We start from the raw sequence: 14449 nt of genomic DNA on the forward strand, positions 1-14449 counted from the left end.
AAAGCGAGAACTGAAGGGCAAGGCCTCCATAGAACTCTTAGGTAAAAGCGGGGGGGTGGGGGGGGTGGGGAGGGGGCAGTCTGGAAAGATCCCAGGACGGTTGAGAGGAAAGGGGGAGGTCCGCGGCGGGAAGGAGGGTATGGCCAACTCGGTGGGGGAGAGGGCTGTGCCGGAGGCAGGAGGGGAAAGGGGAGTGCGGGCTCCAAGGCTGCTGAGCCCCGAGTCCCCCCGGAAGCTGGGCTGGAGCCCGCCTCGGGGCATGGGCGGGGCAGGTGGGGCCAGGGGCCGGGTCGGCCGGGGGCGGGGTCCGCGGCACATGCGCACCGCAGCCACCGCGCGCAGTAAGGAGTGGCACTTTTTAAAAGTGCAGCCCCGAGGCCCACCCGCAGCCGCCGAAGCCTCGGTTTGAAGTGCGGTGCCCCCCGTCCCGGCCGCGCGTACTCCCACTTCCACCAGTCCGGCCCAGGCCAGTCTAGCCCGCACCATGCCGGTCAAAGGAGGCACCAAGTGCATCAAATACCTGCTCTTCGGATTTAACTTCATCTTCTGGGTGAGTGAGTGCGACCGCCGCGCGCTCCTCTCCGGAGCCACCTGTTCGTCCCGGGGACCCTGTCTGCGGTCGGGGCTGCCGGTAACTGGCACTGCCCGCGCCGGGTGGACTCCCGGCGGGAGGAGACGAAGCACCGCGGCCGCCAGCTGGCTCCTCAACCCGGTCCGGAGACAAGCGGGGCGGGCACGACCGTAGGGCGCTCCTCGGAAGCCGAGCCGGCGGCGGGACGCGGGGTCCCTAGGGAGCTGGGGCGTGGAGACCGGCCCTGGCCCTCTTTGTCGCCGAGGGTTTGGGGTGGGAGTCGTGTCTGCTCCCTTCCCCTCAGCCCCTCCGAGTGCAGGAGGGGAAGGCGGCAGGGAGAAAGGGAGCACCCCTCTTCTGGGAACTTCAGGCCCTGGCCAAGGAGGACTGTGGCGGGCAGTGCAGTTCGCGATCTGGGTGGGGTCTCACGAGTGGCGGGGGCCGCGAGGAGGGGGCATGCGGGCGCTCTGCGGACTTCAGTGAAGCGGGGAGAGCTCAGCCCAGAGCTGTTGACACTTTTACACTGGAAAGGGAGAGGGAGGGAGGACTAGGAGTCCTCACGTCCCTGAGTGAGAGTGGGAGACCCCCTCCACCCTCGAGGAGGTACCTGCAGGCTTGATTCTGAGCCCGCCGTGAGAAAGTCGGAACTCCCTCGAAACTACCTGAAAGACTAGCTTGTCTTGATTTTTTTTTTTTCCCCCAAAGGCGATAAGTATCAGAACTGGAGAGAACTCTGGGAGAGTTGGGGAGAGGTGGGGCAAATGCCTGTTGGCGCTTTTAGTCCTGTGTTTCCCCATTTCCGGGGGAAGATGAGGTGCCATCCGCCCACTGCCAGCCCGGGTCCTCCCGCCTCGCCTACACCCCTGTGCCGGCCCACCCAGTGGCTAGGCGGGGCCACGGAGAGTGGTTCACCTGGAGAGGACGCCGGGCGGGGAGCCGCATGACTCCCACTGCTGGCCGCACTCAGCCTTTCGGCAAATGGAAAGCCTGAGGAAGGCGGCGGAAAGGGGGTTGTCCCCTCCACACCTTCTCTTGGGGGATTAAGGGACCACCCAGAGGCAGAAAGAAGCAAGGAATAGGGAACCTTGGTGTCCTGAGTCTGAGGGCCACATCCCCTGCACACAGATGGACAGAAGGAGTTTGGAAAGGCAGCTCCTGTACCACTAGAGAGATGGCTGTAGAAACAGGCTTGCCACCAGAGCCTTGTAACAAAAGATATACTGTATTTATTCCCCGGGAGCCGGTCACTGGGGTCCCCACGAACCTTGGGGCAAACCTCTTGAGATTTTAATCCTCTCTCCAGAGCTGAGGGTAAGAGACTGACCTGCCCTTGCAAGAGTCACCATACACATGTTCTAGTGAGGATGGCACATAGATGTGTCCCTGCCCAACACTTGGACTGTTTTAGGGAGACCCCTCCCCGGCAGTGGGCAGTCCTTCCTCCTGGTGTTCCCACCAGCCCCCAGCAGCCAGCCAGCTCTCTCCCAGGCTTGCGTTCCTCCACCAACCTCTGGCACCAGAAAAGAATGTGAGAAGGCAGGCTAGCCCCGCCCCACCCCACCCCTGTCCTTGGGGGGAGTCTTCCTCTCCCCTCCCCAGCACAATCTCCCCTGCCAGGCTGTTGCTTAGTCCTCAGCTATCTGCCTAGGCTGCATCAGGGTTTCAGGCCAGGAAGGAACCACAGACTGCCATGTGCCTTCATTTTATACACACACACACACACACACACACACACACACGCACACGCACACACATGCACACACACCTTCTGCCGTGTGGCACATGCAGGAGCCTGATGGGAGGCTCCAGGGCTCCTCTGGTATCTGCTCAGTCTCTTATTGTCTTCAGCCCACCACTCCACCCATTTTCAGAGCTGCCCCTGCCTGGACCAGCGCTGCTGGTCAGCTATGTCATCTGAAACAGACATGACTGAATCTGGAAATGTTTGGGCCCAGAATTAGGAATGACTTTAGTGGTCATCCAGTCCAGCCCTGGTATTTACAGTGAGGAAGCAGAGAACCAGAGAGGGGTGATGGCCCAGGATCCCAGAGACCAAACCAATACTGCAAGCCCTGGGTCCCTGACTTGAGTCCCGTCCTCTTCTGTCTCTGTCACAAAACCAAGGGGACCTGGTAATGAGCTTGGTGGGGGCGGCGGGTGTGGGGATAAGCTACATTTTCCCGAATTAACAGTTGTTCAGTAGTCCTGTATTAAGGTCCCTGTAGAGATGATAGAATAAAGGAGTATCAGGATCCACTTGTGCAACATTTTACAGTCTGCAGAGGCTTTTTCCAAGTCCCATGACATAAGCCAGAGCAGGAAGCATTATCCCCATGGTACTGATGACCAGGAAACCAGTCCCCAGAGAGGTTAAGTGACTTATCCAGGGTCATGTGGCAGGATAGCATCAGAAGTAAGTTTGAAGGCAGGTCTGGTTAGCTTAAAGTGCAGCTACTCTCCATCCCAACCTGGTGCCATGCCCAGCTGGGCAGAAACGAGCTCTCAAAACTACCTTTAAAGGGAATGGCTCGGATTGTTATGATGGCACCAGTTACCTTTCTCTCTTGAGACCAGAAATTTATAAACTTGGTGTTTGGGATCTGATGTGGGCCTTGAAAAACAGGAGTTGTGAGGCCAGGAGCCACCAGCACCTCATGAACAAAGGATGCTGAGAGGGGTGGCCTCGCAGGGACCCAGAGAGAAGAAACCCACCTCAGTGACAGGGGGATGATCAGGGTGGGGAGAGGGTACACCTCTGTGCCGGCCCCAACCTCAGCCCCATGGGACCCTGGGTGACAGCTGAGCCTGCCCTCAATAGGGCCTCTGATGCTCACAGCCAGACCAGCAACCAGTCTGTTCATCCAACACCCCTACAACCCTAACTTCTTGGCTCTCAGTTGTTTCCCTGTTTTCCTCTAGACCGCCCTGCCTACGCCCCCCCCCCAAAAAAACAGTGGAAATCTGGACAGGGACCTGGGTATTAGTTTAGCTCTGTCCTTATGTCACTTTGACACCATGGGGAGGTCGCTTTTGTGTTCCAGACCTCAGTTTGCTCATCTATAAAACCAGTGGGTTGAAATAAATGGTCGCCAAAGGTCCCTTTTGCTCAGTCTGTGAGCCCAGCCCCACCCCCAGTGCCTGCAGAAACAGCACTTCCCACACAACCCAAAACCCGAGTCAGGAGATAGAAACGCACAGGGGCTACTAAGGCTTGTCCTCGGAGCCTGGCTTCATTGGGTCTTTACCTCTGAGGCCCGATTCTTGGTCTCTTTCCTTTTAACCTCACACTTCCCTCTATTGCCCTGGGTGGGGTCCCTCTGTTTGGGGGTTCTCTGTTTTCCTGGCCCTCAGCTATCTGTGGTAGTCCTGCCCACTGGTCAGTGCATGGCTCTGGATTCAGCCCCCTCCCCATCAGCAGCTGGAGCTGGTGTCTACCCCATAGAATTGCCATGGGTTAAATGAAACAATGTATGGGATGCCCTTGGCATAGTAGCTAACCCCAGACACAGTAAACTTCCAACCCAAGCTGTTGTTACTCCACAGTTGAGAAAGTAGATTGAGGCAGTGGAGAGGGTGGGAGCCTTTCCCCAAGAAGTGTGGAAATTGAAACCAGGGGTGTAGGCAGGCATCCACACTCCACACATTCCCCCCTTCTCTTCCTGCATCCTCGTGATGCACCCCACCTCTGTGATTCCTGCTTCAGGACACCCACTCCATTGCATGTGCAGCTCCATGTTTGACTGTGGGGTGGCCCCACTCCTGAAAATAAACCACACGGCAGAGAACCCCTAAGACCTCAGGCTTCTGGGTCTGGGCAGGGTACAGACCTAGCGGGGCAGGCAGAGGAAAAAGCCCCTCCCACCCAACTTGCGGCTTCCCCCAGAAGCTGTTGGCCTTCAGCATTGGGCTGAGCAAGCAGCTGGGACTGTTGCCTAAAATGGCTCCCCACCTTTGGCACACAGACAGCGGGAGCTCTGGTAAGGCTGGCAGTGTTTGTACTGAGGCTGGCAGGTTTGGGGAGAGGTGAGGTGAGGCCAGGTGTCTGCATCTGCTAAGGAAAAGAGGACTTCTCCCCTACCCAGAATCTTGATGGCTTGCCCCTTGCTTTTCCCTGCAATGGTTGGCAACAGCAAAGCTCCAGCTCCTGATTTTGGGGGGATGGAGGATTCCTCTACACACACACACACACACACACACACACACACACACACACTCTACCCCTTTCCTTTCAAAGTGCCCCATGGCACCATTCCAGACCTTACTCTTTTGTATTCAAAGGAAGAGGCTTTGGGATTTGGAACCACTTTAATAAGTGGCCCCATGGAGGGCTGTCCTTGCCAGAGCACCTAACTCTGCTAACTGAGTCCTCTGTGGCTTCAAACATCACAAGTCAGCGTTCTCACACCCTTTTGTATTGGAGGTGAATCTTCCCTGTTAGACGCAGCGCTGGGTGTCCCATGTTTGATTTGCGTGTTTGTTTTCTGGTTCAATTCCATTTTATAAGGAGGTGTGGCTTTGGGTCGCACAGTTTGGAACTTAATAACACACCTTGAGCTGGCAAAAGCGCCTTTTCTTCTAAAGAACCCAAGCCTTGACAGTTCTTTCCTGGGTGTGCCTGGCTGTGGGTGAGGGTAAGGGACCTGAGGTCATGGGTCATCATGGCTTCTGTGGCCTGTTGTCTCCTTAGTGGACAAGGAGTATTCTGGATAGACCTGTGTCCAGCTGGGGAGAAGAGAGTGAAGTTTGAGGAGGTGCATGTTTATATTCTGCATTCCCCCCCAGTTCTGGGGGGGTGGGGGGTTCAGTGGGACTGCCTCTGGGTCCACCACAGGTCTTTTCAACCAAAGCTGTGCAGAAACCGTCTCTCCATCTCTTCCATACGGGAGAGCATTGACTTATTTGTTCCGGGGTTTTGAAACTGGGCAAGAGCCTTTTGGCCCCGTGTTCTCAACTACTCAGAAATGTCCTCTGCAACTGAGGGAATTCAGGAGACCAGAAGGGCTAATCTGAACGATACATTTTTTTTTTAATTTATGTTTTTGAAGTCCGACAGGAGATCACTTGTCTGTTTCATTCTGTGGAAAAAGTAATGCTGGTCCAGGGACATTTTCATTTTCCATCAAGTGATGGCATGCAGCTGTGAAAAGAAGCATCCTGTCTCCAGATGAGATAATTTTATAATAATTACATCCATCCGGTAATTCCAACTCCCCCTGCCGCCCCCAACCACCACCACCACCCCGAAAAAGTGCTTTGTTCTGAATCGTTTTTAAGTACTGTGTGCCATCATCCTAGACTCATGGACCTTAACCTTTTTAGGGAATTCCACAAAATCAATGAGACCTACCTCCACAAAAAATGCTTTTCCCTCTTTTTTTTTGGCTTTTTTTCTGGAGGCCAATGAACACCTCATATTGGTTTTTCTCTCTTGGTTTCCAAGCAACCTCTTCCCTGTTCTGAATCCCGTGCTTCAGCCATGAGCAGGGGGTTGCCTCACCACTACTCAGGGACTGTGTGGCAGAATACGGGGTGATTTGAGAAAGGCTAAGTTCCCCGATGATCAAGAGCAGCCTAGACTGGAGAGCTAGACTCCCCACCCATACTTGCTCTGACTCTCAGCTTAATCATTGCCCAAGGAGTGGCTTTGACTCTTGATTAATTTAATGAGTATTCTGTATTTCTAGTCCACATGAAGAATCCAACTTTATGAGCTTCTAGCCAAGTTTTGCTCCTTGGGTTAGGTTTTCCCATAGCTTGGGTAATTTGTATTTGTTTAGGAAGAACTGAGTTCTGTCTTTCCCTCCGCCTCCTTCCCACCAAATGGAGACTAAGATCAGCCAACCTTCCCCGGCCTTGTCCTTGAGGACTTTGGAAAGGGAGGAGTTGGGGGGGGGGGGTACGTTGTTTGGGGATTTGGACTCCTGAGGAGATGATACGCAGCTTGGTTGAATAGCAGGGGAGGGTGAAGCCCTCTGATGGAGAGGGGACTGGATTCGTTTGATTCTAGCAAAGATCCCTGGGTGGAGAGGTGTGGGGACTATTGACTTGGAGAAAATCAGAACTCTGGGTTTGAAAGGTCCTTCTTGTTCAAGTCCTCTTGCCAGGCATTGTGCAGGGTTGCTGAAACAGTGACTCTTGCTGGCTCTGTTATGAGTCACCCTTCAAAGCTTAACCCTGTTACTATTATGATCAACGTACCTTCCAGGTTCCAGTGTACACCTCTCAGGCCAGGCAGGCCAATGGCCCATGACTTCTACCAATCCCTCACCTCCAAATTGCTCAGGACACAGCCCTTTGCTTCTGTTCGCAGTATAAGCTGCATGTCAGCGTCCAAGTATAAAAACAATACAGCTCATGGATCATAGCAGAAAATCCTTGACTGGGACTTAAAAATACAGTAAAGTAAATCAGACAGTTTTACCGAATTCAAAACAGGTTTCTGTAACATTCTAGTTTTATCTTTAAACCTACATTGATTGAAGCAATAGCATAATAAATGATAAACTGATTTATTAAAACTTGATATAGAAAGATCTGCAAAGGGACACCTGGGTGGCTCATTCGGTTGGGCATCTGCCTTCAGCTCAGGTCATGATCCCAGGTTCGTGGGATTGAGTCCCATATCTGGCTCCTTGCTCAGCGGGGAGCCTGCTTCTCCCTCTGCCTGCCATCCCCCCCTACTTGTGCTCTCTCTCTGTGACAAATAAATAAATAAAATCTTTAAAAAAGATCAGCAAAATCATACTTATGAACTCATTGCTTTGCAAGTCAATGGAAGTTTGGTGTTTTTAAAAGACAGTTTGCTATAGATTGGAATGTTTGTATTCCCCCCAAATTCATATGTTAAATCCTAAAACCCAGTGTGATGGTATTTGGAGGTGGGGCCTGTGGGGGTGATTAGGTCGCGTGGATGGAGCTCTCCGCGAAAGGGATTAGTACCCTTATAAAAGAAGAGGCCCCAGAAAGCACCCTCCTCCCTTCCACCATGTGCAATTATAGCAAGAAGACAGCCCTCTGTGAACCAGGAAACAACCCCTCACCAGACACCAGCTGTGTTGGTGCCTCGATCTCAGACTTCCCAGCCTCCAGAACTGTGAGAAACAATTGGTGTTGTTAAGCCGCCCTATCGATGGTCGTTGGTTACAGCAGCCTGAACGGACTAAGACATAGTTATTTACAGGTTCCCATTGACATGCCCTCTCCCCATCTAAGGGAGTAGTGGCAGTGTGCCATCATTTTTCACATCCAGCTCACATCGGTGCCCCCCCTCTAGTGGGCGGCAGGCCCCCTCACCCCCACAGCAGCCCTGCTCCAGTCCAGAGAGACAAGAAACCCTTCCCACTAAGACTCTTCTCCCTGCTCGCCCCGATGTGATGTGAAGGCCTCACATTGCTTCTCATGATATGGGGCTATGGATTTAAATCCGTTGTTATGCTCGGGCTTTCTAAAGCTTCCTTTCTCCCAGCCTGAGAACCTCTTCTCATCCTGTACTTTCCCACACTCCCACCATAGTCTGGTCGCTCTGACTCCCTAAGACAGATAACCCTTAAGAGACCCCGAAAAGCTTATGTCAAATGGAAATTAGCTTCTCTCCCAGGGCTGGGGAGGGCCCGTTAGGATGAGAAGCTGGCATTGTCCTCCTCCTGTGGCAGGTGCCTCCCAGGACCCCATAGCCAGGGCTGTAACACAGGCCTGTGGTCATGCCCACCCGTGCCCTTTGGTGGCAGGATGGTGCTGTGGGGAAAGGGTAGGGTGCTGGGCCTCCCCCTGGGGCCATTCCTATAGGGGACGCAAGGACGGTGGCCAGTGGGCCGCTGTAACCGTGTCTGCACTGTGAGGCTTGCAGCAGTAGCAAAGCTGGGATGAGAAGAAAACACGCCAAGTTACTCTGAGGCATCCACTTCCCAGAGCAGTGCTGTGTCCACGCTGACTTTCTGGCCAGTGCAGCAAGGGCGTGGATGAAGTTCTCGGGCCAGAGGCCAGCAGGAAGAAGCGCATTCTCTCTCTCTCTCTCTCTAGACTCTGTCCATCAGGCAGTTGGCCTCAGAGAGAGGCCAGGGTCAGGTGGCACCTCCAGGCCAGGTGGCCAAGGCAGGTGCCTTCCCGTCCTGAGAAGGTAGGGCCCTCTGCTATTTCAGGTGGGCTCCCCTGAGATCCTTTATGGGTAGAAAGTGCACTTTTGAAATGGGATCAGTTATATGGCTGGGAGGGAGACAGGACAAAAGTGAAAAATTCTGAAATTAATGACACTGATGAAAAAGACAGTTCCGCAGAACAATTGAGAATCTGATGCTTTGCAGTCAGACTGTCCAGGGTTCAAGTTCTTACTCAGTGGCTTATTTGCTGTGTGATCTCCAATGAGCCGCTTCTGTGCCCAAGTCTTCTCAGCTAAAAAATGAAAGTAAATATTACCTACTTGGTGGGTCTGTTGTGAAAATTAAAGAGTAGAGGTGAAGTGCTGCAGGTGGGGTGTAGCACATAGCGAGTGTTACAGGCTAGCTGGTCAGGAGCATACAGTTGACCCTTGAACAGTGTGGGGGGGTTGGGGCACGAACCCCCATGCAATCAAAAATCTCTTTAGAACGTTTGCCTTCCCCAAAACTTTACTACTAATAGCCTACTGTTGACCAGAAGCCTTACCAATAACGTCGTCAATGAACACATACTTTGTATGTTATATGTATTATATGCTGCATTCTCACAACAAAGTAATCAAGAAAAATGAAAATATTATTAAGAAAATCATAAGGAAGAGAGAACACACTTACAGAACTGTACTGTATTTATCCCAAAAATCTGCATATAAGCTGAAACCCGTGTTGTGCAAATGGCAGCTGTAATTAAGAGACCCGAAATGAAGGCAGAGATCATGGCAAAGGGATGGAATAGATGATAGTTTGGACGCAGCAGTTGGAGACCTTGGCTCCTGCCCCTCCCCTGACTTTGTGCTCAGAACACCCCATGATGGGGAAGGAGGGCCATTTAACCCAGGAGCAGTCCTGGGTGTGCCTGTTACCAACACCACCAATCCACACACCACATGGCATTGCTTCAAAGGTATAAACAAAGGGGCATCTCCCACCACTCAGGGCCATGCAGGCAAGTGGTAACCGGTCCTGCAGATGGAATGAAAGCTAGCTGGGCCACATGGCTAAAGTGTGTAAACAAGAGTGGAGTGTGTGTGTGTGTCTAATCGCCAGGCATCTTAGGCGTACACAATAGAAAACAAATGTGTGGTATTCTGGAATTTAAAGCAAAACATCCCTAAAACAATCCCCCACATCAGATGATTTTGGTTAAGATCAGAATGCCTGCTTTCAGCAGAAACCAGATTTATGGGCTGGCTGATGTATGCTCCATGTCTGGCAAACAGGCCATGGAAACTTACAGTGAGGTTCCTTGTTTAGAAAGAGGTTATCTTGGGCAGAGGCCCTCCCTCTGGAGCCTTCATCCCCAAACTACTTAATATTAACACACCATATTAGCTAAAACTCTTCTTCTCTCTTGGGCCGAATAGGGCTCTGGTTTTTAAATGATGCTAACTTTGTCCTTGGAAGGGAGGATTTGTCATCTCTTGAACTTGTTCAGACCAGGTCACTGCCTAATTACCATAAAGGTGTGCTGACAAAAAGCCTACAAGGCCCTTCATCCCCTGCCACACCCCAGAGAGGGGACCTTGCTAGCTCCCTTCCACCAGGGATGAGCCAGGCAGTCAAGTATCTGACCTGTGCATGGCCCGAGCTGTTCATGTGACAGAGAGAGCTGATGGCTAAGTTGCTCCATATCTGCTCTGTAACCTTGGACAAGTTACTTTACCTCTCTGAGCCCGTTTTCTCATCTCCAGCTGGGATGTTCCTAACTACTTCAAAGGGTATAAGGCAGTCCTACCAGCCCTCTTAGATTCAGAAGGGGCAGCAGGGCCTTGCCGTAGAAATCTAGCTCCCTCATATTCCTCTTCTCCCTGGGAAATCCCCTGTTGCTCCTATAGGGCATGTTCCCCTCTTAGCCGTGCACCAGCCTGAGGCCAGGCTGGAATACACCATGGCCCCAAAGAGCCATGCTTAGCAAACTGAGGGCACCCATAGGCTGGTAGCTGTTGAGGCCCTCCGTCCAGGAACCCCCCCCCCCGCCAAGTGCACAGAATCCCCAGAAAGTGAACCCCTGCAAGGTCAGAGAGCAGGCTAAGCAGGTATTTAGGACATCAGCAATGCAGGTAAGCCCAAGGAATCATGGGGAAACTAAGCACTTTTTTGAACTTCTTTATATTTATTTTATAATTCCAATTTTTAGAAAAATATTGAATTATATAGGTGGTGGGATGGGTGTCATCATTTTTTATACTGCCCGTATTTATACATTTTTTATACTGTATTTAGGGCAGTAAATGTCACAAGAGGCAGTAAATGGTCACAAGAGGCAGAAGTGTGCCTCCACAGGGGCCTGGCTTCTCAGGGATGCTTGGGTTTGTCGTTGACCTCCCGGCATGCCCGCCCGACGTGCCCCGACGTGCCCCGACGTGCCATCAAGGAGCAGCACACAGTGGTTGGGAGTGGGAGGCGTTGTCAGAAATGCAGATTCCTGCTGGGAAAGCAGCAAATCAGCGACTCTCCCTATGCCTCACTTTCCTTATTTGAGTCATGAAGGTAATACCGCCAGTCTTAGGGTTGTTAGAAATGATGGCGTATTTAACGTAAAGCGTATCGAGGTGCCTGGCTCAGAGCAAGAGCTCAGGTGTTGGTTTGGGCAGCTGTGGCTATAGTGACTGTTACCACGGCCTCGCAGAACGTTTCAGAGATTGAAGTTGTCCTAAACACTCACACTCCTCTGCGTCTTCTTGCTTCAATTCTGTAAAGCTGCCTCACACAGGATTGTTCCAGGCTGAAACTTCACCACGAGGCTCCATCCCTTTCAGAAGGGGAATTCGAGAACTCCTCCTTCCATCTGTCCACAAAATGCCCATTTCAGAGATTTCCCCAGTGTGGGAAAGGTGGGTGAGGAAAGGGCCCAGTTTTTGAACACTTAGCTGGCCATGGCCCCGGCATCAGGGCCATTTGGCAGGACCCCCCCCCCCCCCGCCACGCCCCTTGTGGAGTCTAACTAAAGCCATAGGGAAGAAGAAATCTGCTCTGCCTCCAAACCAGGAAGGGGAGCCTCGGCACCTCTCCTGTGCACTTCTCATGCTTCCCAAAAAGAGGTCGATTCCTCTTATCTAGAACTCTCTTGATACCTTGAAGCCAGGTCTCAGAGCGGGCCGGGGCCAAAGTCGCCACAGCTTCTATGTGGGCATCACAGGGAGGAAAAAGAAGAGCTGGCCCCAGGGGGTGCCTTTTCATCACCCGGTGATGGTGGGCTTGACACCACCACCTCTCCCAGCCTCAACAGAGGGGGAAAGGGAAGAAGAGAGAGAGAACAAACCCCAAGAAGTTAGTGGTCAGCACTCCGTCCCTCTTGGCCTTCCCCTCGGCGGGGGCCGGTGCCCTCAATCTGAATCGCCTCAGCGTAGCAGGCAAGCTAAGGTTTAGGTCAGAGCATTTTGTCAAATTCAGCATGTCCGGAAGACCTTCTTGTCCCCCAGGAATAGTTCTTAGGGGTTCCCAGTCTTCCCATTCCCCAGCTGGGCAGGGAGAGAGCACAGTGTCAGGAGGAGGGGAACTTTGAGTCGTCTACGTGGATCAGGTTCAGTGTGAATGCAGCCCCTTGCAGGCTGTCTCTCTTCGAGCAAGTTATTACTTAACCTCTTGGAACCTGTTTCATCTCTAAAATAATGGTGATGAGATGATTAAATGAGATGATGTACGTCGGTCACCGCCTGTAATGTGAGATGCGCATGGATACTCACAGAGAGTAACTGCTCCTATTATTATATTATTGAGTTTCCTTTGTCTAGCCTCTGAAGGAGGTGCTCATGACAGAAAGGCTGCCAAAAGTCAATTCAACACTAGCCTACAACGTCATTACCCATCAGCCTCTGCATGTATTCTTTAAAAAAAAAAAAAAAATTTCCCCTAGGATTTAGGGTTGGCTGAGGAAAAGAATCCACTCACACATAATGGTAGCCCAGCCTAGGGAGAATGCGGGTTGCAGAAATCAGGAGGAAGTTTTTACCAAGAGTGCCCTGCTACAGAGGCTGTGGGAATCATTTTGGCTTCTTGGGGAGGAGAGTTCACAGGGCTGAGCCTGTGTAATGAATATTCTTCTTTGGAAGCCAAATGCAGGTTCTAACTTGACCCATTTACTGTGACTGCCCAAGCTCAGTGGGTTCAATATGGACTTGTCCAGCCATTATCTCTTTCATACCTCTTGCTTCCTTCCTGTTTCCCTGCCCTGTATCCTCCCCCTGTCACCGTGCAGCAGTTCAAAGTGGCCCTGAGGCCCAGTCCCATGGCTCTCCAGCGCGAGGTGGGACGGTTTGAGCCCCCACTCTCCGGATTGCAGTGTAAATTGGAATGGCGAAATTCTGCCCCATGTTGGGCAGAGCCCAGTGAGAGCTCATACCACGCCCCCACCCACCCCCTCCATGGCTTCCTGCCCTTCAGCACTGGCATTTAGAAAGCTGGTCTCTGGGTTCAGAACCCCCAGAGAAAGCTTCTCCGTGTGGTTCCAATTGTTCGGTGCTTACATAAAGGCCCGGAGCATTGGTTCTCAGATGTAAGGGAGCATCAGAATCATCTGGGGGATTCCTGGGCCCCACCCCACTCGCCTCAAATTCAGTAAGTCTAGGATGGGGACAGTGAATTTTCGTGTCTAGTAAATTCCCAGGCGATGCTGCTGGTCTGGGGACCACACGTTTCCCAGTGGCCCGGCTTCTGCCCTCAGTGGCTCGGTAAAAGCCCCAGAGCAGAAGGGGTCCAGAGGGCCGAGATGACCCCCAGGATGACCGTGTTCACAGAGGGACTTACTCTCCAGGACCGTCACCTCCAGGGTTTTTTTCCGACTCATCTCTACAAAGCTAAAGTTAATATTGTTATCTTCAAATTCTGTGAGGAAGTAACACTGTACTTGGGATCCTCAGCGAAGGCAAGTCATGGCAGTTTTTCCTGCTCAGTAGAGCGGAGTTGGGTTTTTGGTGGTGTTTCTCTGCACGGTGGGACCAGGTCCCAGAGGACTCTAGCCTTGGCTCCCTCAGGGTGCCCGTGCCCTTCCAAAGATGACAGCTTCGGCCTTTGTCGGGAGGTGGGAGAGGAGGGTGCCAGCAGAGGATCCGAAGAGGTGGTAGGGACTGGGCTCCTGTTTGTGCTTGTCGCCAGAGCCCGGCCCGGCCTCCTGATGAGTGAATCAGCCCATCCGAGGCTTGGCAGTCCGAGGTGAGCCAGGGTTGCCATGGAGATGGGTGAGGCCCGAGCCCACAGGTCTGGGTGGCCTGACTTGTTTTTTAAATGCTGAAGCCTGTGTGAACATAGAGGTCCTTATCTCCACTTCTGAGGCTTTCTTAAAGTGTGACTGGTATCTTGGGGCCCGGAAAAGGCTGATAGGGGAAACTCACATCCTTGGTATTCAGTCTGTTACTGATTTCCTGGGTGCCATGGGCAACTATGCCTACAGGTCTCCCAGGCTTGGTACCTTTTTAAAAAATAATAATAACAACCGGGGCTGGTACATATCTTTCTGAGGGAGGGAAGTGAAGAGGTAACATCCCCTCCATCTCTGCTCCACGAATACCTCCTTCCCACGGAGGTAATTCGCATGACCATTCCTGCCGCATCCTCACAGAGCTCCCGGGAAGTGTGTATGGGTGTGGGGAAGGTAAATGTATCCGTCGTCCCTCCACTGCAGGGCACTCATGCAGACCCACAGAAACTAGAACTCCAGTGCCCTAAATCGCCCTGCTCCCTCCTGCCTGGCTGCCTCCTCAGGTCATAGACGGACACGACCAACAGC

General features: G+C 52.4%; 1 protein-coding gene across 2 annotated transcripts in view; it reads left to right on the forward strand.

The window, feature by feature from the left end:
- The first annotated feature begins 329 nt into the window (after positions 1–329).
- CD9 (CD9 molecule) overlaps positions 330–14449 on the forward strand; it is a 32876-nt gene continuing 18756 nt past the window's right edge. The window contains exon 1 of one of the 2 annotated variants that reach the window (XM_028121225.2): positions 330–550. Coding sequence is in view for 1 of the 2 variants with exons in the window: in XM_028121224.2 (XP_027977025.1) it covers positions 485–550 (66 nt within the window). In the remaining variant the exon portion in view is untranslated. The remainder of the gene's footprint in view (positions 551–14449) is intronic. The other variant, XM_028121224.2, reaches the window with a different exon arrangement.

Source organism: Eumetopias jubatus, unplaced genomic scaffold (genome assembly GCF_037043125.1).
Source record: "Eumetopias jubatus isolate StellerSeaLion01/CBP00866 unplaced genomic scaffold, mEumJub1_p1.0 scaffold_8, whole genome shotgun sequence".
NCBI lineage: Eukaryota > Metazoa > Chordata > Mammalia > Carnivora > Otariidae > Eumetopias > Eumetopias jubatus.